Source organism: Heterodontus francisci, chromosome 28, assembly GCF_036365525.1.
Source record: "Heterodontus francisci isolate sHetFra1 chromosome 28, sHetFra1.hap1, whole genome shotgun sequence".
Classification (NCBI taxonomy): domain Eukaryota; kingdom Metazoa; phylum Chordata; class Chondrichthyes; order Heterodontiformes; family Heterodontidae; genus Heterodontus; species Heterodontus francisci.
The window spans coordinates 28070085-28095263 of record NC_090398.1 but is presented as its reverse complement, the minus strand read 5'-3'; the positions used below and the strand labels follow the sequence as shown (position 1 = coordinate 28095263).

General features: G+C 54.5%; 1 protein-coding gene across 2 annotated transcripts in view; it reads left to right on the top strand.

The window, feature by feature from the left end:
• The window catches only part of LOC137385159 (endogenous retrovirus group FC1 Env polyprotein-like), a 56156-nt gene extending 31204 nt beyond the window's left edge, over positions 1 to 24952 (top strand). Inside the window, exons 2-3 of one of the 2 annotated variants that reach the window (XM_068060122.1) lie at positions 19339 to 19503; positions 22620 to 24952. In XM_068060122.1, coding sequence (XP_067916223.1) covers positions 23525 to 24448 — 924 coding nt within the window. In that variant the 5' untranslated portion in view covers positions 19339 to 19503; positions 22620 to 23524 and the 3' untranslated portion in view covers positions 24449 to 24952. Of the gene's footprint in view, positions 1 to 19334; positions 19504 to 22619 lie in introns of both variants that reach the window. The other variant, XM_068060120.1, reaches the window with a different exon arrangement.
• The last annotated feature ends 227 nt before the right edge of the window (positions 24953 to 25179 follow it).

The following is a 25179-nucleotide window of genomic DNA, read 5'->3' as shown; positions in this document are numbered from 1 at the left end:
CGGGGAGGATGGACCCAGTGTGATCAGACAGTGTGTAACCCGGGGAGGATGGACCCAGTGTGATCAGACAGTGTGTAACCCCCGGAGGATGGACCCGGTGTGATCAGTGTGTAACCCGGGGAGGATGGACCCTGTGTGATCAGACTGAGTAACCCGGGGAGGATGGACCCAGTGTGATCAGACAGTGTGCAACCCGCGGAGGATGGACCCAGTGAGATCAGACAGTGTGCAACCCGGGGAGGATGGACCCAGTGAGATCAGACAGTGTGCAACCCGGGGAGGATGGACCCAGTGAGATCAGACAGTGTGCAACCCGGGGAGGATTGACCCAGTGTGATCAGACAGTGTGCAACCAGGGGAGGATGGACCCAGTGAGATCAGACAGTGTGTAACCCGGGGATGATGTACCCAGTGAGATCAGACAGTGTGTAACCCGGGCAGGATGGACCCAGTGAGATCAGACAGTGTGTAACCCGGGGAGGATGGACCCAGTGAGATCAGACATTGTGTAACCCGGGGAGGATTGACCCGGTGAGATCAGACAGTGTGTAACCCGCGGAGGATGGACCCAGTGAGATCAGATAGTGTGTAACCCGGGGAGGATGGACACAGTGTGATCAGACAGTATGTAACCCGGGGAGGATGGACCCAGTGTGATCACACAGTGAGTCACCCGGGCAGGATGGACCCAGTCAGATCAGACATTGTGCAACCCGGGGAGGATGGACCCGGTGAGATCAGACAGTGTGTAACCCGGGGAGGATGGACCCAGTGAGATCAGATAGTGTGTAACCCGGGGAGGATGGACACAGTGTGATCAACAGTATGTAACCCGGCGAGGATGGACCCAGTGTGATCAGACAGTGAGTAACCCGGGCAGGATGGACCCGGTCAGATCAGACAGTGTGCAACCCGGGGAGGATGGACCCGGTGAGATCAGACAGTGTGTAACCCGGGGAGGATGGACCCGGTGTGATCAGACAGTGTGTAACCCGGGGAGGATGGACCCAGTGTGATCAGATAGTGAGTAACCCGGGGAGGATGGACCCAGTGTGATCAGACAGTGTGTAACCCGGGGAGGATGGACCCAGTGCGATCAGACAGTGTGTAACCCAGGGGAGGATGTACCCAGTGTGATCAGACAGTGTGTAACCCGGGGAGGATGGACCCAGTGCGATCAGACAGTGTGTAACCCGGGGGGGGAATGGACCCAGTGTGATCAGACAGTGTGTAACCTGGGAAGGATGGACCCAGTGTGATCAGACAGTGTGTAACCCGGGGAGGATGGACCCAGTGTGATCAGATAGTGAGTAACCCGGGGAGGATGGACCCAGTGTGATCAGACAGTGTGTAACCCGGGGAGGATGGACCCAGTGCGATCAGACAGTGTGTAACCCGGAGAGGATGTACCCAGTGTGATCAGACAGTGTGTAACCCGGGGAGGATGGACCCAGTGTGATCAGACAGTGTGTAACCCGGGGAGGATGGACCCAGTGTGATCAGATAGTGAGTAACCCGGGGAGGATGGACCCAGTGTGATCAGACAGTGTGTAACCCGGGGAGGATGGACCCAGTGCGATCAGACAGTGTGTAACCCAGGGGAGGATGTACCCAGTGTGATCAGACAGTGTGTAACCCGGGAAGGATGGGCCCAGTGAGATCAGACAGTGTGTAACCCGGGGGTGGGTATGGACCCAGTGTGATCAGACAGTGTGTAACCCGGGAAGGATGGACCCGGTGAGATCAGACGGTGTGTAACTCGGGGAGGATGGACCCGGTGTGATCAGTGTGTAACCCGGGGAGGATGGACCCAGTGTGATCAGACAGTGAGTAGCCCGGGCAGGATGGACCCAGTGAGATCAGACAGTGTGTAACCCGGGGAGGATGGACCCAGTGTGATCAGACAGTATGTAACCCGGGGAGGATGGACCCAGTGTGATCAGACAGTGTGTAACCCGGGGAGGATGGACCCAGTGTGATCAGACAGTATGTAACCCGGGGAGGATGGACCCAGTGTGATCAGACAGTGTGTAACCCGGGGAGGATGGACCCAGTGTGATCATACAGTGTGTAACACTGGGAGTATGGACCCAGTGAGATCAGACAGTGTGTAACCAGGGGAGGATGGACCCAGTGAGATCAGACAATGTGTATCCCGGGGAGGATGGACCCAGTGAGATCAGACAGTGTGTAACCCGGGGTGGATGGACCCAGAGAGATCAGACAGTGTGTAACCCGGGAAGGATGGACCCAGTGAGATCAGACAGTGTGTAACCCGGGGAGGATGGACCCAGTGAGATTAGACAGTGTGTAACCCGGGAAGGATGGACCCAGTGAGATCAGACAGTCTGAAACCCGGGGAGGATGGACCCGGTGAGATCAGACAGTCTGTAACCCGGGGAGGATGGACCCAGTGAGATCAGACAGTGAGTAACCCGGGTAGGATGGACCCAGTGTGATCAGACAGTGTGTAACCGGGGGAGGATGGATCCAGTGAGATCAGACAGTCTGTAACCCGGGGAGGATGGACCCAGTGAGATCAGACAGTGTGTAACCCGGGGAGGATGGACCCAGTGAGATCAGACAGTGTGCAACCCGGGGAGGATGGACCCAGTGAGATCAGACAGTGAGTAACCCGGGGAGGATCGACCCAGTGTGATCAGACAGTGTGTAACCCGTGGAGGATGGACCCAGTGTGATCAGACAGTGTGTAACCCGGGGAGGATGGACCCAGTGTGATCAGACAGTGTGTAACCCGGGGAGGATGGACCCAGTGTGATCAGACAGTGTGTAACCCCCGGAGGATGGACCCGGTGTGATCAGTGTGTAACCCGGGGAGGATGGACCCTGTGTGATCAGACAGTGAGTAACCCGGGGAGGATGGACCCAGTGTGATCAGACAGTGTGCAACCCGGGGAGGATGGACCCAGTGTGATCAGACAGTGTGCAACCAGGGGAGGATGGACCCAGTGTGATCAGACAGTGTGCAACCAGGGGAGGATGGACCCAGTGAGATCAGACAGTGTGTAACCCGGGGAGGATGTACCCAGTGAGATCAGACAGTGTGTAACCCGGGCAGGATGGACCCAGTGAGATCAGACAGTGTGTAACCCGGGGAGGATGGACCCAGTGAGTTCAGACATTGTGTAACCCGGGGAGGATGGACCCGGTGAGATCAGACAGTGTGTAACCCGCGGAGGATGGACCCAGTGAGATCAGATAGTGTGTAACCCGGGGAGGATGGACACAGTGTGATCAGACAGTATGTAACCCGGGGAGGATGGACCCAGTGTGATCACACAGTGAGTCACCCGGGCAGGATGGACCCAGTCAGATCAGACATTGTGCAACCCGGGGAGGATGGACCCGGTGAGATCAGACAGTGTGTAACCCGGGGAGGATGGACCCAGTGAGATCAGATAGTGTGTAACCCGGGGAGGATGGACACAGTGTGATCAACAGTATGTAACCCGGCGAGGATGGACCCAGTGTGATCAGACAGTGAGTAACCCGGGCAGGATGGACCCGGTCAGATCAGACAGTGTGCAACCCGGGGAGGATGGACCCGGTGAGATCAGACAGTGTGTAACCCGGGGAGGATGGACCCGGTGTGATCAGACAGTGTGTAACCCGGGGAGGATGGACCCAGTGTGATCAGATAGTGAGTAACCCGGGGAGGATGGACCCAGTGTGATCAGATAGTGAGTAACCCGGGGAGGATGGACCCAGTGTGATCAGACAGTGTGTAACCCGGGGAGGATGGACCCAGTGCGATCAGACAGTGTGTAACCCAGGGGAGGATGTACCCAGTGTGATCAGACAGTGTGTAACCCGGGGAGGATGGACCCAGTGCGATCAGACAGTGTGTAACCCGGGGGGGGAATGGACCCAGTGTGATCAGACAGTGTGTAACCTGGGAAGGATGGACCCAGTGTGATCAGACAGTGTGTAACCCGGGGAGGATGGACCCAGTGTGATCAGATAGTGAGTAACCCGGGGAGGATGGACCCAGTGTGATCAGACAGTGTGTAACCCGGGGAGGATGGACCCAGTGCGATCAGACAGTGTGTAACCCGGAGAGGATGTACCCAGTGTGATCAGACAGTGTGTAACCCGGGGAGGATGGACCCAGTGTGATCAGACAGTGTGTAACCCGGGGAGGATGGACCCAGTGTGATCAGATAGTGAGTAACCCGGGGAGGATGGACCCAGTGTGATCAGACAGTGTGTAACCCGGGGAGGATGGACCCAGTGCGATCAGACAGTGTGTAACCCAGGGGAGGATGTACCCAGTGTGATCAGACAGTGTGTAACCCGGGAAGGATGGGCCCAGTGAGATCAGACAGTGTGTAACCCGGGGGTGGGTATGGACCCAGTGTGATCAGACAGTGTGTAACCCGGGAAGGATGGACCCGGTGAGATCAGACGGTGTGTAACTCGGGGAGGATGGACCCGGTGTGATCAGTGTGTAACCCGGGGAGGATGGACCCAGTGTGATCAGACAGTGAGTAGCCCGGGCAGGATGGACCCAGTGAGATCAGACAGTGTGTAACCCGGGGAGGATGGACCCAGTGTGATCAGACAGTATGTAACCCGGGGAGGATGGACCCAGTGTGATCAGACAGTGTGTAACCCGGGGAGGATGGACCCAGTGTGATCAGACAGTATGTAACCCGGGGAGGATGGACCCAGTGTGATCAGACAGTGTGTAACCCGGGGAGGATGGACCCAGTGTGATCATACAGTGTGTAACACTGGGAGTATGGACCCAGTGAGATCAGACAGTGTGTAACCAGGGGAGGATGGACCCAGTGAGATCAGACAATGTGTATCCCGGGGAGGATGGACCCAGTGAGATCAGACAGTGTGTAACCCGGGGTGGATGGACCCAGAGAGATCAGACAGTGTGTAACCCGGGAAGGATGGACCCAGTGAGATCAGACAGTGTGTAACCCGGGGAGGATGGACCCAGTGAGATTAGACAGTGTGTAACCCGGGAAGGATGGACCCAGTGAGATCAGACAGTCTGAAACCCGGGGAGGATGGACCCGGTGAGATCAGACAGTCTGTAACCCGGGGAGGATGGACCCAGTGAGATCAGACAGTGAGTAACCCGGGTAGGATGGACCCAGTGTGATCAGACAGTGTGTAACCGGGGGAGGATGGATCCAGTGAGATCAGACAGTCTGTAACCCGGGGAGGATGGACCCAGTGAGATCAGACAGTGTGTAACCCGGGGAGGATGGACCCAGTGAGATCAGACAGTGTGCAACCCGGGGAGGATGGACCCAGTGAGATCAGACAGTGAGTAACCCGGGGAGGATCGACCCAGTGTGATCAGACAGTGTGTAACCCGTGGAGGATGGACCCAGTGTGATCAGACAGTGTGTAACCCGGGGAGGATGGACCCAGTGTGATCAGACAGTGTGTAACCCGGGGAGGATGGACCCAGTGTGATCAGACAGTGTGTAACCCGGGGAGGATGGACCCAGTGTGATCAGACAGTGTGTAACCCCCGGAGGATGGACCCGGTGTGATCAGTGTGTAACCCGGGGAGGATGGACCCTGTGTGATCAGACAGTGAGTAACCCGGGGAGGATGGACCCAGTGTGATCAGACAGTGTGCAACCCGGGGAGGATGGACCCAGTGTGATCAGACAGTGTGCAACCAGGGGAGGATGGACCCAGTGTGATCAGACAGTGTGCAACCAGGGGAGGATGGACCCAGTGAGATCAGACAGTGTGTAACCCGGGGAGGATGTACCCAGTGAGATCAGACAGTGTGTAACCCGGGCAGGATGGACCCAGTGAGATCAGACAGTGTGTAACCCGGGGAGGATGGACCCAGTGAGTTCAGACATTGTGTAACCCGGGGAGGATGGACCCGGTGAGATCAGACAGTGTGTAACCCGCGGAGGATGGACCCAGTGAGATCAGATAGTGTGTAACCCGGGGAGGATGGACACAGTGTGATCAGACAGTATGTAACCCGGGGAGGATGGACCCAGTGTGATCACACAGTGAGTCACCCGGGCAGGATGGACCCAGTCAGATCAGACATTGTGCAACCCGGGGAGGATGGACCCGGTGAGATCAGACAGTGTGTAACCCGGGGAGGATGGACCCAGTGAGATCAGATAGTGTGTAACCCGGGGAGGATGGACACAGTGTGATCAACAGTATGTAACCCGGCGAGGATGGACCCAGTGTGATCAGACAGTGAGTAACCCGGGCAGGATGGACCCGGTCAGATCAGACAGTGTGCAACCCGGGGAGGATGGACCCGGTGAGATCAGACAGTGTGTAACCCGGGGAGGATGGACCCGGTGTGATCAGACAGTGTGTAACCCGGGGAGGATGGACCCAGTGTGATCAGATAGTGAGTAACCCGGGGAGGATGGACCCAGTGTGATCAGACAGTGTGTAACCCGGGGAGGATGGACCCAGTGCGATCAGACAGTGTGTAACCCAGGGGAGGATGTACCCAGTGTGATCAGACAGTGTGTAACCCGGGGAGGATGGACCCAGTGCGATCAGACAGTGTGTAACCCGGGGGGGGAATGGACCCAGTGTGATCAGACAGTGTGTAACCTGGGAAGGATGGACCCAGTGTGATCAGACAGTGTGTAACCCGGGGAGGATGGACCCAGTGTGATCAGATAGTGAGTAACCCGGGGAGGATGGACCCAGTGTGATCAGACAGTGTGTAACCCGGGGAGGATGGACCCAGTGCGATCAGACAGTGTGTAACCCAGGGGAGGATGTACCCAGTGTGATCAGACAGTGTGTAACCCGGGAAGGATGGGCCCAGTGAGATCAGACAGTGTGTAACCCGGGGGTGGGTATGGACCCAGTGTGATCAGACAGTGTGTAACCCGGGAAGGATGGACCCGGTGAGATCAGACGGTGTGTAACTCGGGGAGGATGGACCCGGTGTGATCAGTGTGTAACCCGGGGAGGATGGACCCAGTGTGATCAGACAGTGAGTAGCCCGGGCAGGATGGACCCAGTGAGATCAGACAGTGTGTAACCCGGGGAGGATGGACCCAGTGTGATCAGACAGTATGTAACCCGGGGAGGATGGACCCAGTGTGATCAGACAGTGTGTAACCCGGGGAGGATGGACCCAGTGTGATCAGACAGTATGTAACCCGGGGAGGATGGACCCAGTGTGATCAGACAGTGTGTAACCCGGGGAGGATGGACCCAGTGTGATCATACAGTGTGTAACACTGGGAGTATGGACCCAGTGAGATCAGACAGTGTGTAACCAGGGGAGGATGGACCCAGTGAGATCAGACAATGTGTATCCCGGGGAGGATGGACCCAGTGAGATCAGACAGTGTGTAACCCGGGGTGGATGGACCCAGAGAGATCAGACAGTGTGTAACCCGGGAAGGATGGACCCAGTGAGATCAGACAGTGTGTAACCCGGGGAGGATGGACCCAGTGAGATTAGACAGTGTGTAACCCGGGAAGGATGGACCCAGTGAGATCAGACAGTCTGAAACCCGGGGAGGATGGACCCGGTGAGATCAGACAGTCTGTAACCCGGGGAGGATGGACCCAGTGAGATCAGACAGTGAGTAACCCGGGTAGGATGGACCCAGTGTGATCAGACAGTGTGTAACCGGGGGAGGATGGATCCAGTGAGATCAGACAGTCTGTAACCCGGGGAGGATGGACCCAGTGAGATCAGACAGTGTGTAACCCGGGGAGGATGGACCCAGTGAGATCAGACAGTGTGCAACCCGGGGAGGATGGACCCAGTGAGATCAGACAGTGAGTAACCCGGGGAGGATCGACCCAGTGTGATCAGACAGTGTGTAACCCGTGGAGGATGGACCCAGTGTGATCAGACAGTGTGTAACCCGGGGAGGATGGACCCAGTGTGATCAGACAGTGTGTAACCCGGGGAGGATGGACCCAGTGTGATCAGACAGTGTGTAACCCCCGGAGGATGGACCCGGTGTGATCAGTGTGTAACCCGGGGAGGATGGACCCTGTGTGATCAGACAGTGAGTAACCCGGGGAGGATGGACCCAGTGTGATCAGACAGTGTGCAACCAGGGGAGGATGGACCCAGTGTGATCAGACAGTGTGCAACCAGGGGAGGATGGACCCAGTGAGATCAGACAGTGTGTAACCCGGGGAGGATGTACCCAGTGAGATCAGACAGTGTGTAACCCGGGCAGGATGGACCCAGTGAGATCAGACAGTGTGTAACCCGGGGAGGATGGACCCAGTGAGTTCAGACATTGTGTAACCCGGGGAGGATGGACCCGGTGAGATCAGACAGTGTGTAACCCGCGGAGGATGGACCCAGTGAGATCAGATAGTGTGTAACCCGGGGAGGATGGACACAGTGTGATCAGACAGTATGTAACCCGGGGAGGATGGACCCAGTGTGATCACACAGTGAGTCACCCGGGCAGGATGGACCCAGTCAGATCAGACATTGTGCAACCCGGGGAGGATGGACCCGGTGAGATCAGACAGTGTGTAACCCGGGGAGGATGGACCCAGTGAGATCAGATAGTGTGTAACCCGGGGAGGATGGACACAGTGTGATCAACAGTATGTAACCCGGGGAGGATGGACCCAGTGTGATCAGACAGTGTGTAACCCGGGGAGGATGGACCCAGTGCGATCAGACAGTGTGTAACCCGGGGAGGGAATGGACCCAGTGTGATCAGACAGTGTGTAACCTGGGAAGGATGGACCCAGTGTGATCAGACAGTGTGTAACCCGGGAAGGATGGACCCGGTGAGATCAGACGGTGTGTAACTCGGGGAGGATGGACCCGGTGTGATCAGTGTGTAACCCGGGGAGGATGGACCCAGTGTGATCAGACAGTGAGTAGCCCGGGCAGGATGGACCCAGTGAGATCAGACAGTGTGTAACCCGGGGAGGATGGACCCAGTGTGATCAGACAGTATGTAACCCGGGGAGGATGGACCCAGTGTGATCAGACAGTGTGTAACCCGGGGAGGATGGACCCAGTGTGATCAGACAGTATGTAACCCGGGGAGGATGGACCCAGTGTGATCAGACAGTGTGTAACCCGGGGAGGATGGACCCAGTGTGATCATACAGTGTGTAACACTGGGAGTATGGACCCAGTGAGATCAGACAGTGTGTAACCAGGGGAGGATGGACCCAGTGAGATCAGACAATGTGTATCCCGGGGAGGATGGACCCAGTGAGATCAGACAGTGTGTAACCCGGGGTGGATGGACCCAGAGAGATCAGACAGTGTGTAACCCGGGAAGGATGGACCCAGTGAGATCAGACAGTGTGTAACCCGGGGAGGATGGACCCAGTGAGATTAGACAGTGTGTAACCCGGGAAGGATGGACCCAGTGAGATCAGACAGTCTGAAACCCGGGGAGGATGGACCCGGTGAGATCAGACAGTCTGTAACCCGGGGAGGATGGACCCAGTGAGATCAGACAGTGAGTAACCCGGGTAGGATGGACCCAGTGTGATCAGACAGTGTGTAACCGGGGGAGGATGGATCCAGTGAGATCAGACAGTCTGTAACCCGGGGAGGATGGACCCAGTGAGATCAGACAGTGTGTAACCCGGGGAGGATGGACCCAGTGAGATCAGACAGTGTGCAACCCGGGGAGGATGGACCCAGTGAGATCAGACAGTGAGTAACCCGGGGAGGATCGACCCAGTGTGATCAGACAGTGTGTAACCCGTGGAGGATGGACCCAGTGTGATCAGACAGTGTGTAACCCGGGGAGGATGGACCCAGTGTGATCAGACAGTGTGTAACCCGGGGAGGATGGACCCAGTGTGATCAGACAGTGTGTAACCCCCGGAGGATGGACCCGGTGTGATCAGTGTGTAACCCGGGGAGGATGGACCCTGTGTGATCAGACAGTGAGTAACCCGGGGAGGATGGACCCAGTGTGATCAGACAGTGTGCAACCCGGGGAGGATGGACCCAGTGTGATCAGACAGTGTGCAACCAGGGGAGGATGGACCCAGTGTGATCAGACAGTGTGCAACCAGGGGAGGATGGACCCAGTGAGATCAGACAGTGTGTAACCCGGGGAGGATGTACCCAGTGAGATCAGACAGTGTGTAACCCGGGCAGGATGGACCCAGTGAGATCAGACAGTGTGTAACCCGGGGAGGATGGACCCAGTGAGTTCAGACATTGTGTAACCCGGGGAGGATGGACCCGGTGAGATCAGACAGTGTGTAAACCGCGGAGGATGGACCCAGTGAGATCAGATAGTGTGTAACCCGGGGAGGATGGACACAGTGTGATCAGACAGTATGTAACCCGGGGAGGATGGACCCAGTGTGATCACACAGTGAGTCACCCGGGCAGGATGGACCCAGTCAGATCAGACATTGTGCAACCCGGGGAGGATGGACCCGGTGAGATCAGACAGTGTGTAACCCGGGGAGGATGGACCCAGTGAGATCAGATAGTGTGTAACCCGGGGAGGATGGACACAGTGTGATCAACAGTATGTAACCCGGCGAGGATGGACCCAGTGTGATCAGACAGTGAGTAACCCGGGCAGGATGGACCCGGTCAGATCAGACAGTGTGCAACCCGGGGAGGATGGACCCGGTGAGATCAGACAGTGTGTAACCCGGGGAGGATGGACCCGGTGTGATCAGACAGTGTGTAACCCGGGGAGGATGGACCCAGTGTGATCAGATAGTGAGTAACCCGGGGAGGATGGACCCAGTGTGATCAGACAGTGTGTAACCCGGGGAGGATGGACCCAGTGCGATCAGACAGTGTGTAACCCAGGGGAGGATGTACCCAGTGTGATCAGACAGTGTGTAACCCGGGGAGGATGGACCCAGTGCGATCAGACAGTGTGTAACCCGGGGGGGGAATGGACCCAGTGTGATCAGACAGTGTGTAACCTGGGAAGGATGGACCCAGTGTGATCAGACAGTGTGTAACCCGGGGAGGATGGACCCAGTGTGATCAGATAGTGAGTAACCCGGGGAGGATGGACCCAGTGTGATCAGACAGTGTGTAACCCGGGGAGGATGGACCCAGTGCGATCAGACAGTGTGTAACCCGGAGAGGATGTACCCAGTGTGATCAGACAGTGTGTAACCCGGGGAGGATGGACCCAGTGTGATCAGACAGTGTGTAACCCGGGGAGGATGGACCCAGTGTGATCAGATAGTGAGTAACCCGGGGAGGATGGACCCAGTGTGATCAGACAGTGTGTAACCCGGGGAGGATGGACCCAGTGCGATCAGACAGTGTGTAACCCAGGGGAGGATGTACCCAGTGTGATCAGACAGTGTGTAACCCGGGAAGGATGGGCCCAGTGAGATCAGACAGTGTGTAACCCGGGGGTGGGTATGGACCCAGTGTGATCAGACAGTGTGTAACCCGGGAAGGATGGACCCGGTGAGATCAGACGGTGTGTAACTCGGGGAGGATGGACCCGGTGTGATCAGTGTGTAACCCGGGGAGGATGGACCCAGTGTGATCAGACAGTGAGTAGCCCGGGCAGGATGGACCCAGTGAGATCAGACAGTGTGTAACCCGGGGAGGATGGACCCAGTGTGATCAGACAGTATGTAACCCGGGGAGGATGGACCCAGTGTGATCAGACAGTGTGTAACCCGGGGAGGATGGACCCAGTGTGATCAGACAGTATGTAACCCGGGGCGGATGGACCCAGTGTGATCAGACAGTGTGTAACCCGGGGAGGATGGACCCAGTGTGATCATACAGTGTGTAACACTGGGAGTATGGACCCAGTGAGATCAGACAGTGTGTAACCAGGGGAGGATGGACCCAGTGAGATCAGACAATGTGTATCCCGGGGAGGATGGACCCAGTGAGATCAGACAGTGTGTAACCCGGGGTGGATGGACCCAGAGAGATCAGACAGTGTGTAACCCGGGAAGGATGGACCCAGTGAGATCAGACAGTGTGTAACCCGGGGAGGATGGACCCAGTGAGATTAGACAGTGTGTAACCCGGGAAGGATGGACCCAGTGAGATCAGACAGTCTGAAACCCGGGGAGGATGGACCCGGTGAGATCAGACAGTCTGTAACCCGGGGAGGATGGACCCAGTGAGATCAGACAGTGAGTAACCCGGGTAGGATGGACCCAGTGTGATCAGACAGTGTGTAACCGGGGGAGGATGGATCCAGTGAGATCAGACAGTCTGTAACCCGGGGAGGATGGACCCAGTGAGATCAGACAGTGTGTAACCCGGGGAGGATGGACCCAGTGAGATCAGACAGTGTGCAACCCGGGGAGGATGGACCCAGTGAGATCAGACAGTGAGTAACCCGGGGAGGATCGACCCAGTGTGATCAGACAGTGTGTAACCCGTGGAGGATGGACCCAGTGTGATCAGACAGTGTGTAACCCGGGGAGGATGGACCCAGTGTGATCAGACAGTGTGTAACCCGGGGAGGATGGACCCAGTGTGATCAGACAGTGTGTAACCCCCGGAGGATGGACCCGGTGTGATCAGTGTGTAACCCGGGGAGGATGGACCCTGTGTGATCAGACAGTGAGTAACCCGGGGAGGATGGACCCAGTGTGATCAGACAGTGTGCAACCCGGGGAGGATGGACCCAGTGTGATCAGACAGTGTGCAACCAGGGGAGGATGGACCCAGTGTGATCAGACAGTGTGCAACCAGGGGAGGATGGACCCAGTGAGATCAGACAGTGTGTAACCCGGGGAGGATGTACCCAGTGAGATCAGACAGTGTGTAACCCGGGCAGGATGGACCCAGTGAGATCAGACAGTGTGTAACCCGGGGAGGATGGACCCAGTGAGTTCAGACATTGTGTAACCCGGGGAGGATGGACCCGGTGAGATCAGACAGTGTGTAGCCCGCGGAGGATGGACCCAGTGAGATCAGATAGTGTGTAACCCGGGGAGGATGGACACAGTGTGATCAGACAGTATGTAACCCGGGGAGGATGGACCCAGTGTGATCACACAGTGAGTCACCCGGGCAGGATGGACCCAGTCAGATCAGACATTGTGCAACCCGGGGAGGATGGACCCGGTGAGATCAGACAGTGTGTAACCCGGGGAGGATGGACCCAGTGAGATCAGATAGTGTGTAACCCGGGGAGGATGGACACAGTGTGATCAACAGTATGTAACCCGGGGAGGATGGACCCAGTGTGATCAGACAGTGTGTAACCCGGGGAGGATGGACCCAGTGCGATCAGACAGTGTGTAACCCGGGGAGGGAATGGACCCAGTGTGATCAGACAGTGTGTAACCTGGGAAGGATGGACCCAGTGTGATCAGACAGTGTGTAACCCGGGGAGGATGGACCCAGTGTGATCAGATAGTGAGTAACCCGGGGAGGATGGACCCAGTGTGATCAGACAGTGTGTAACCCGGGGAGGATGGACCCAGTGCGATCAGACAGTGTGTAACCCGGAGAGGATGTACCCAGTGTGATCAGACAGTGTGTAACCCGGGGAGGATGGACCCAGTGTGATCAGACAGTGTGTAACCCGGGGAGGATGGACCCAGTGTGATCAGATAGTGAGTAACCCGGGGAGGATGGACCCAGTGTGATCAGACAGTGTGTAACCCGGGGAGGATGGACCCAGTGCGATCAGATAGTGTGTAACCCAGGGGAGGATGTACCCAGTGTGATCAGACAGTGTGTAACCCGGGAAGGATGGACCCAGTGAGATCAGACAGTGTGTAACCGGGGGGGGGTATGGACCCAGTGTGATCAGACAGTGTGTAACCCGGGAAGGATGGACCCGGTGAGATCAGACGGTGTGTAACTCGGGGAGGATGGACCCGGTGTGATCAGTGTGTAACCCGGGGAGGATGGACCCAGTGTGATCAGACAGTGAGTAGCCCGGGCAGGATGGACCCAGTGAGATCAGACAGTGTGTAACCCGGGGAGGATGGACCCAGTGAGATCAGATAGTGTGTAACCCGGGGAGGATGGACCCAGTGTGATCAGACAGTATGTAACCCGGGGAGGATGGACCCAGTGTGATCAGACAGTGTGTAACCCGGGGAGGATGGACCCAGTGTGATCATACAGTGTGTAACACTGGGAGTATGGACCCAGTGAGATCAGACAGTGTGTAACCAGGGGAGGATGGACCCAGTGAGATCAGACAGTGTGTATCCCGGGGAGGATGGACCCAGTGAGATCAGACAGTGTGTAACCCGGGGTGGATGGACCCAGAGAGATCAGACAGTGTGTAACCCGGGAAGGATGGACCCAGTGAGATCAGACAGTGTGTAACCCGGGGAGGATGGACCCAGTGAGATTAGACAGTGTGTAACCCGGGAAGGATGGGCCCAGTTAGATCAGACAGTCTGAAACCCGGGGAGGATGGACCCGGTGAGATCAGACAGTGAGTAACCCGGCTAGGATGGACCCAGTGTGATCAGACAGTGTGTAACCGGGGGAGGATGGATCCAGTGAGATCAGACAGTCTGTAACCCGGGGAGGATGGACCCAGTGAGATCAGACAGTGTGTAACCCGGGGAGGATGGACCCAGTGAGATCAGACAGTGTGTAACCCGGGGAGGATGGACCCAGTGAGATCAGACAGTGTGTAACCCGGGGAGGATGGACCCAGTGAGATCAGACAGTGTGTATCCTGGGGAGGATGGACCCAGTGTGATCATACAGTGTGTAACACTGGGAGTATGGACCCAGTGATATCAGACAGTGTGTAACCGGGGGAGGAGGGACCCGGTGAGATCAGGCAGTGTGTAACCGGGGGAGGATGGACCCAGTGTGATCAGACAGTGTGCAACCCGGGGAGGATGGACCCACTGAGATCAGACAGTGTCTAACCCGGGGAGGATGGACCAAGTGAGATCAGACAGTGTGTAACCCGGGGAGGATGTACCCAGTGAGATCAGACAGTGTGTAACCCGGGGAGGATGGACCCAGTGTGATCAGACAGTGTGCAACCAGGGGAGGATGGACCCAGTGTGATCAGACAGTGTGTAACCCGGGGAGGATGGACCCAGTGTGATCAGACAGTGTGTAACCCGGGGAGGATGGACCCAATGAGATCAGACAGTGTGCAACCCGGGGAGGATGGACCCAGTGAGATCAGACAGTGTGCAACCCGGGGAGGATGGACCCAGTGAGATCAGACTGAGTAACCCGGGGAGGATGGACCCAGTGTGATCAGACAGTGTGTAACCCGTGGAGGATGGACCCAGTGTGATCAGACAGTGTGTAACCCGGGGAGGATGGACCCAGTGTGATCAGACAGTGTGTAACCCGGGGAGGATGGACCCAGTGTGATCAGACAGTGTGTAACCCGGGGAGGGTGGACCCGGTGTGATCAGTGTGTAACCCGGGGAGGATGGACCCAGTGTGATCAGACTGTGAGTAACCCGGGCAGGATGGACCCAGTGAGATCAGACATTGTGTAACCCGGGGAGGATGGACCCGGTGAGATCAGACAGTGTGTAACCCGGGGAGGATGGACCCGGTGAGATCAGACAGTGTGTAACCCGGGGAGGATGGACACAGTGTGATCAGACAGTATGTAACCCGGGGACGATGGACCCAGTGAGATCAGACAGTGTGTAACCCGGGGAGGATGGACCCAGTGTGATCAGACAGTATGTAACCCGGGGAGGATGGACCCAGTGTGATCAGACAGTGTGTCACCCGGGGAGGATGGACCCAGTGTGATCAGACAGTGTGTAACCCGGGGAGGATGGACCCAGTGAGATCAGACATTGAGTAACCCGGGGAGGATGGACCCAGTGTGATCAGACAGTGAGTATCCCGGGCAGGATGGACCTGGTGAGATCAGACAGTGTGTAACCCGGGGAGGATGGACCCGGTGAGATCAGACAGTGTGTAACCCGGGAAGGATGGACCCAGTGTGATCAGACAGTGTGTAACCCGGGGGGGGATGGACCCAGTTTGTAACCCGGGATGGATGGACCCAGTTATATCAGACAGTGTGTAACCCGGGAATGATGGACCCAGTGTGATCAGACAGTGTGTAACCCGGGGAGGATGGACCCAGTGTGATCAGACAGTGTGTAACCCGGGGAGGATGGAACCAGTGTGATCAGACAGTGTGTAACCTGGGGAGGATGGACCCAGTGAGATCAGGCAGTGTGTAACCCGGGGAGGATGGACCCAGTGAGATCAGACAGTGTGTAACCCGGGCAGGATGGACCCAGTGAGATCAGACAGTGTGTATCCTGGGGAGGATGGAGCCAGTGTGATCATACAGTGTGTAACACTGGGAGTATGGACCCAGTGAGATCAGACAGTGTGTAACCAGGGGAGGATGGACCCAGTGAGATCAGACAGTGTGTATCCCGGGGAGGAAGGACCCAGTGAGATCAGACAGTGTGTAACCCGGGGTGGATGGACCCAGTGAGATCAGACAGTGTGTAACCCGGGGAGGATGGACCCAGTGAGATAAGACAGTGTGGAACCCGGGGTGGATGGACCCGGTGAGATCAGACAGTGTGTAACCGGGGGAGGATGAACCCACTGTGATCAGACAGTGTGCAACCCGGGGAGGATGGACCCGGTGAGATCAGACAGTGTGTAACCGGGGGAGGATGGACCCGGTGAGATCAGACAGTGTGTAACCCGGGAAGGATGGACCCAGTGAGATCAGACAGTGTGTATCCCGGGAAGGATGTACCCAGTGAGATCAGACAGTGTGGAACCCGGGGAGGATGGACCCAGTGAGATCAGACAGTGTGGAACCCGGGGAGGATGGACCCAGTGAGATCAGACAGTGTGTAACCCGGGAAGGATGGACCTAGTGAGATCAGACAGTGTGTAACCCGGGGAGAATGGACCCAGTGAGATCAGACAGTGTCTAACCCGGGGAGGATGGACCCAGTGAGATCAGACAGTGTGTAACCCGGGGAGGATGGACCCAGTGAGATCAGACAGTGTGTAACCCGGGGAGGATGGACCCGGTGAGATCAGACAGTCTGTAACCCGGGGAGGCTGGACCCAGTGAGATCAGTCAGTGAGTAACCCGGGTAGGATGGACCCAGTGAGATCAGACAGTGTGTAACCCGGGGAGGATGGACCCAGTGAGATCAGACAGTGTGAAACCCGGGGAGGATGGACCCAGTGAGATCAGACAGTGTGTAACCGGGGGAGGGTGGATCCAGTGAGATCAGACAGTCTGTAACCCGGGGAGGATGGACCCAGTGAGATCAGACAGTGTGTAACCCGGGGAGGATGGACCCAGTGAGATCAGACAGTGTGTAACCCGGGGAGGATGGACCCAGTGAGATCAGACAGTGTGAAACCCGGGGAGGATGGACCCAGTGAGATCAGACAGTGTGTATCCTGGGGAGGATGGACCCAGTGTGATCATACAGTGTGTAACACTGGGAGTATGGACCCAGTGAGATCAGACAGTGTGTAAACCGGGAAGGAAGGACCCAGTGAGATCAGACAGTGTGTAACCCGCGAAGGATGGACCCAGTGAGATCAGACAGTGTGTAACCTGGGGAGAATGGACCCAGTGAGATCAGACAGTGTGTAACCCGGGCAGGATGGACCCAGTGAGATCAGACAGTGTGTATCCTGGGGAGGATGGAGCCAGTGTGATCATACAGTGTGTAACACTGGGAGTATGGACCCAGTGAGATCAGACAGTGAGTAGCCCGGGCAGGATGGACCCAGTGAGATCAGACAGTGTGTCACCCGGGGAGGATGGACCCAGTGAGATCAGACAGTGTGTCACCCGGGGAGGATGGACCCAGTGTGATCAGACAGTGTGTAACCCGGGGAGGATGGACACAGTGTGATCAGACAGTATGTAACCCGGGGAGGATGGACCCAGTGTGATCAGACAGTGTGTAACCCGGGGAGGATGGACCCAGTGTGATCAGACAGTGTGTAACCCGGGGAGGATGGAACCAGTGAGATCAGACAGTGTGTCACCTGGGGAGGATGGACCCAGTGAGGTCAGACAGTGTCTAACCCGGGCAGGATGGACCCAGTGAGATCAGGCAGTGTGTAACCCGGGGAGGATGGACCCAGTGACATCAGACAGTGTCTAACCCGGGGAGGATGGACCCAGTGTGATCAGACAGTGTGTAACCCGGGGAGGATGGACCCAGTGAGATGAGACAGTGTGTAAGCAGGGGAGGATGGACCCAGTGAGATCAGACAGTGTGTAACCGGGGGAGGATGGACCCGGTGAGATCAGACAGTGTGTTACCCGGGAAGGATGGACCCAGTGAGATCAGACAGTGTGTATCCCGGGAAGGATGTACCCAGTGAGATCAGACAGTGTGGAACCCGGGGAGGATGGACCCAGTGAGATCAGAGAGTGTGGAACCCGGGGAGGATGGACCCAGTGAGATCAGACAGTGTGTAACCCGGGAAGGATGGACCTAGTGAGATCAGACAGTGTGTAACCCGGGGAGAATGGACCCAGTGAGATCAGACAGTGTCTAACCCGGGGAGGATGGACCCAGTGAGATCAGACAGTGTGTAACCCGGGGAGGATGGACCCAGTGAGATCAGTCAGTGAGTAACCCGGGTAGGATGGACCCAGTGTGATCAGACAGTGTGTAACCGGGGGAGGGTGGATCCAGTGAGATCAGACAGTCTGTAACCCGGGGAGGATGGACCCAGTGAGATCAGACTGTGTGTAACCCGGGGGGGATGGACCCAGTGAGATCAGACAGTGTGGAACCGGGGGAGGATGGACCCAGTGTGATCTGACAGTGTGTCTCCCGGGAGACTGGACCCAGTGAGATCAGACAGTGTGTAACCCGGGGAGGATGGACCCAGTGTGATCAGACAGTGTGTCACCTGGGGAGGATGGACCCAGTGAGATCAGACAGTGTGTAACCCGGGGAGGATGGACCCAGTGAGATCAGACAGTGTGTAACCTGGGGAGGATGGACCCAGTGAGATCAGACGTTTGCCTCTAGTACAGAGGTAAAATGCCACATTTCCATATTCATTTGTGAAGGTTTGTGGGAATTCCAGGTGGGTGAGTTGGGGATCTGAGAAAGGGACTGAATTCACCAGACACACAAGGCCCTGATCCTGAAGACGTGGAGGATCCCAGCAGCCGTTGGTCCCTCTGTTACCTCAGCAATCCAAGAGACAGTTTCTATTACCGTGTCAGTATGTCCACGGTGCCGAGAAAAAAGTCACGTTTCTGCCGCAAACACTGGTTGTTTTCCTGTAGCCCAGTTGGACAGACCGGGGATCTGTGGAAAGGAACAAAATCAAACAGAAAAATTTGTCTCTTAAATTTCACTTTGATGGGTTAGAAGACAAGTGTACATTACATTACCTCACACCGCCTGCATCCTTCTCATTTTCTGTTATGCTGTAGTTAGATCTCCTGGTGAATGACGGAGTGATGAGAAACGTCCACAGCTGGATGTAAACAGGGATTGTCAACTGAGGAACAACAGCAGGTGAACTAGCACAGGATTGTGAAAGCACCAACCAGAGAGAACCCTTTGATTCAAAGAGCTTCCATAGATCGACTGGGGAGAAAGGTAAGAGAAAGTCCAATTTACTCTGAGAAACACTGGTCCTGTAGACAGTAAAAAGCTAATGAGGTAATTTAGGAAATGGTGAGAATGAGACTGGGAGAGTCTGACCATCGAGAACAATTACCCAGAATGAGGCCGTGCAGTGGAATGTGAAGTGAGATCAGTTTCTGTCTCAAAATACACAAAAACCAGAAACACCTTCATAACCACACAGAGGTCCAAGTGAATCTTGTGTACAATTTTGAGTAAAGGGATTTGATCTGAGGGGTGACTCTCGTCTTGGGCAGAGCCCAGCAGATGGACACCTGTCTGTTTATTACGTGGGGCTGAACTCACACCAACATCATCCGTCCGATCAGTGTTAAAATGTCTCAGATTTGGGGACAAATCAAATAGGAGATTGAACTGTGAAACTCATTCCTGTCAATTCACTGAACACGATGCAGAGACAAACCTCAAAGATCAGCATGGCCTCTGACCAGCAGATGTGGTGTATTGTCAGATAGTGAATGCTGAACACAGCTTCATTACCTTTCAACAAGCCCAATGTTTAGTACTGGAGATGGTAAAAGACATTAAACACCGGGTGAGTGTTTACCTCCTATTTCATTGGTCTCAGAGACACACAATACAGAAATCGAACAACAGTGGTCAAAGCAAGCAGGGAATGTGCTTCCAAAATCAATGTTGGATACAAAGCCAACATCAGTTTCCTAGTGTATTCTGAAATAGAATCCAAACCAAGAAAACACAGAATCTAGTCTGAAATGGGGTGAGGAATGATATTAGAAATAAAGCAGAAAATGCTGGAAATACTCAGTGGATCAGAGAGTATCTGTGGAGAGAGGAAGGTGGGGTTAATGTTTCAGATCCTGATCCTGTTCTCAGGAATGGTCATCAACCTGAACCATTAACCTCACCATCCTCTCCCCACAGACACTGTCTGACCCACTGAGGGTTTCCAACATTTTATTGGTTTTTTTCAGACTTCCAGCATCTCCAATATCTTGCTGTCTCTAAAATATAAGTTTACTTTTGAGTTGGTTTCCTTCCTTGCCGGCCCTGTGGAGGGTTCTACGACGGCCCCCTCGTTGAGACCGTCCCCTCCCCTAACCCCTGGACCTCCACTACAGCCGCCCATGCCCACCCCCCGACACAGCCCACGTTCATCCACTGACCCGATCACTACCCGGACAAGACTGAGAACCAAAAACGAACCTAAACCCGCTTCGGAACCATCCAAGTTACTCCCTAAAGAACTATACCAACGAGAAGATGACTCCGATATGGGGAACACGGACACTGACGACGAGGGCGATATTTGGTACGGTCAGAAGGAGCCCATGTTTCGCTGGAACCCTCCTTGTTCCCCGCCATTCTTGACACACGCACTTGTCCAGGCCTCCTCCAGTCTCACATTACAGAAACTGGTCCATATTTATACCACGCACTCAGTGGTGGCCTTACTCACAAGCCAACAGACCCAGCACCTCACTACTGCCCGGCAAAGTCGCTATGAGATATCGCTACTGCAGAATTTCTTTATATCCTTTCACTATTGTTCAGCCATCAACCCAGCCCTCTTTCTTGAAGATCCTCCGTCCACTCTGTCCAGTCCCCCTCATGATTGTATCGAGTTAAACCACCACCTCACGGTCTCCCGTTCCGACCTCTCCGACCAGCCCTTTCTGAACACGGAGCTGATCCTATACGTAGACGGCAGTTCCTCATTGACACCTGACGGCCAACGCTCTGCTGGATACGCTATTGTGGATGATCACCACGTCCTGGAAGCAGCTGCCTTCCTGGAATCTACTTCAGCTCAGAAAGCTGAACTCTTTGCCCTGACCCGTGCATGTATTCTGGCCCAGGACAAGGTTGTGAACCTTTATACGGACTCCCAATACGCTTTCGGAGTCGCCCATGATTTTGCCCAACTTTGGTCCCAGCGCGGATTTTTCACATCTGCCGGCACGTCCATTTGCAATGAGGTCTACGTTGAGAATCTTTTACAGGCTATCCAGTTGCCCCGACAATTGGCGATCATTAAATGTCCTGCTCACGTTCCCCTTGATTCTGATGTCGCTCAAGGTAACAATAGAGCTGATTTGGCAGCCAAACATGCTCGCACCTTTTGTGCTTTGGTAGTCCCTCAAATGATGAACAGGAAAAAACCTGATTCAGTGATTCCCACTTCTGATACCGAGGCTTTACCGAGCATTGAGGTTGTTTCTGAATGTCAGAGGGACACCTCTGACTCAGAAAAACGGGTTTGGCAGTCCTCGGGTTATACCTTTGACAACAAATCCAACCTTTGGACTTCCCCTGCAGGGCAGGTCTGTCTGCCCGATGCATTTTTACCATTATTCCTGGACTCTGTCCACACATGTACACATCTTGGCAAGGAGGGAATGGTAAAATTATTATTGCAATCCTGGTGGAGCCCGAATTTCTCTTCAAGCGCTGAAAGAGTGGCTGCAAGGTGCACAACTTGTCAGAAATACAACATTGGCCAGGGCGCAAAATGTAAGCAGGGCTCCACACCCTTGCCAGATGGACCTTTTTCAACTGTTCAGATTGATTTTATTGAATTACCCCGTGTACATAGTTACAAATATTGTCTTGTTTTATTCGATGTATTTATGAGGTGGATAGAAGCTTACCCCACAGTAGATAATACTGCTGAAACAGTGGTGAAAATATTGATGAAGGATGTCATTCCAAGGTTCGGCATACCTCACGCTATAAGTTCAGATAATGGTCCACATTTTGTGGGACAAATAAACGTTGAATTATGTTCGGCATTAAAAATTAGACAACAATTCCACTGTCCACAGCGGCCACAAGCTGCTGGAGTAGTGGAAAGAGCTAACCAAACATTGAAAACCAAACTTGCAAAATTGACAATCGAAACTAGACTAAATTGGCTTCAGGTCTTACCAATCGCCCTGTTTCATATGAGGATCACTCCTCAAACAACTCATGGACTCTCGGCGGCCGAAATATTATATGGCCGACCAATGAGGACTCCATGAACCACTGACCCTGTGGGAACTCTAGATCTGTAATGAGTGACCAGATGATATCTTAAATGATGGCACTAACCTCTGCTCTCAAAGCTCTCCATTCGCAGGTTAGAGCGGTCCAGAAAAAAAATGCCAAGGGACTGATGAATCACCAGCCGACTGGTCGAGCGATCTGAAACCCGGCGATTTCATCCTGATTAAAGAGTGGAACAAGCGGAAGCTCGGCACCCGGTGGAGAGGACCGTACCATATCATCCTGACAACCCCTACAGCTGTCAAGTTAAAAGGAAAACCAAAATGGGTTCACAAGAGCCATTGCAAAAAAGTCTCCTCAGCTTTGGACTCTTAGTTGCGATAACCTACATTGTCACGGTCACCCAGGTCAAAGGATTGAAGGATAATCTTTTCCACCAGGTCCATACCAAATTGTATGGAAATCGGACTGTATGTTACCCCTTGGCCAGATCGGTTGAGGCCTTATTTGTGGCCACTCCTGGTTGGAACCCTCTCCAACTGTACACTGTCGAGACATCAGGTCAACCCTGTGAGGGACAGGAGGGCAGATACAACAGGAGTATGCAGGGAAGATGTGTAGAATTAATAGATCCCACTCATCCCAATTGCAGGGGGGTGCAGGGGACAGGGGGGACTAGCTGTTCAAAGAGGGAGGATTTTCCCCTGTGTTTTACGGGACAGGGCTGGGGATGTGCCTATGCCCTCGTCCCTAAGAACGCTACTTGTGTACAGAGACAGTGTGCTCGCCAGCATTGCCAAATACACCGAGGCCAGTTTTCATGTACATGTGATAAGGAAAGATGTTTCAACGTCACGGCAGGCAGGCAATTCATTTGCGGCCATTGTAATGGAACCCATGTGAGCTCAGACGCATGGTCGTATCCATTCGATTCGCACCAAATGATCGGGTCAAATGGAAGATCAACCGACCCCCGCAACTGGTGGTACGTCCAGTTCACACAGATCAATAACAAAATTATTACATGTTACCGAGCCAAGAGGGGATTCATGTTTCTCCTCAACGGCACTTACACAACGGCAACACCAACTCTCCCGATTCGTTTTGCAGTCGGAGCAATAGGACCACTCACCGTCCCATGCCCCCAAGAGACTCTCACACTCGCAGGAGAATAGTGGCCCGGGCTATCAGTTCAGACTTCTGCGCCGATTGGAAGGATCCTATTACCCTGGGATCGTCACTGGGCTACGGATTCCTTAGTGCTCTCTCGCTGGGAGGATCGGCGGGAGTCGTAGCTGCTAAGAATAGGAATTATCTCATTTGCGGCCTAACTATCCTGGGAAATAGCACTAGAAGGGGTCTGGAAGCCATCAATCGAGAGCTGTCCGAACTGCGACTATACACCCAACAGACCCGTTATGCTATAGACTACCCCCTGGCCCAGCAAGGGGGAGTGTGTATGATCGTGGGGGACAAATGTATTACCAATGTACGGGATGAATCGCTCAACATCACCGAGGCCATTAACGCCATTAAAGACCAGCTTGATGATTTCAGGCAGGGCCCTAAAGTAGGAGAGGATTGGCTGAACTGGCTGTTTGGCGGTGGCTGGGGAACCTGGATTATGCATTCTTTGGTAATAGTCGTGGTTATGCTCCTTTTTTCCGCCTTCCAAAGCATCATTAAGTGCCTCCTGATCCGATATTGTGGGGAAATGACTACCATGACCCAGCTCCCCGTACGTTATCGTCCCACCGCTTCGGAGCCTCCCAGAAGCACCTCTGCTACTGACGAGGTGGAAATCAGGGAGGTTACCCGACTGGCAGGTATTGATGTTGAAGGACTTAATGATCACGACTACTTTAAGCCCCCTACCTCTCCGCTCCGCATGTTTTGTTGTCATGATATGATAAAAGGAGGAAATGTGGAAAATTGCTCGGACTCCTAGCCCTGACCCAGAAAAGACAATGAAAACAAGTTTTAGAGAAAACGAGACTAAACTCCCGGCTGCATGATCTGCGAGGTCATGTCAGCAGTAAAATGTTCCATCTGGTTTGTTCGGATAAGAAAGCTCAGCAGACAAAAATGACTCATTCACTAACTATTGCAAGTTCGTGACCTCCAGATTGGGTGTGCTAACGCTTCAGAAACAGTGATAACAGGATGCAGCTTGTACCTAATCTAACCACACTAACTGTCTCAAGGTGTAGACGGAACCCATGACAGATATGGGGATGTGAGCAAAGAATAATCTGCTGAACCTTCTGCTTCTGTAAATTGCTTATGCAACCACACTAAATTTAGAATAACAAGTGACGCTCTGAAATGTATAAATGCTACTCGCATTGTTTAAACTGAACTCACTTGTGACACTGTCAGTGGGGCGTGTGCTCCTGCGCAGTAGAATCAGCTGAGTTCAGCTTGCAAGCAATAAAGAGTAATTGATTTCGAATGGTGTCGAGACTTCTTTACCTATACAGGTCCGAACCGATTCCTACACATCCTGCTTCGGTGCCTCTCCTTCATTGTCCAGCTCAATGGGACTGAACTCACTTGTTTCCACTCTTACCCATCCAATGATAGCCAGAGAATCTTGTTCAGTGGCTTCTCTTCCTGCCCCTGCACCATTGCCTCTGGAGACCCCCATGGATCTCTCCTCACCCCCTCCTATTTCTCATC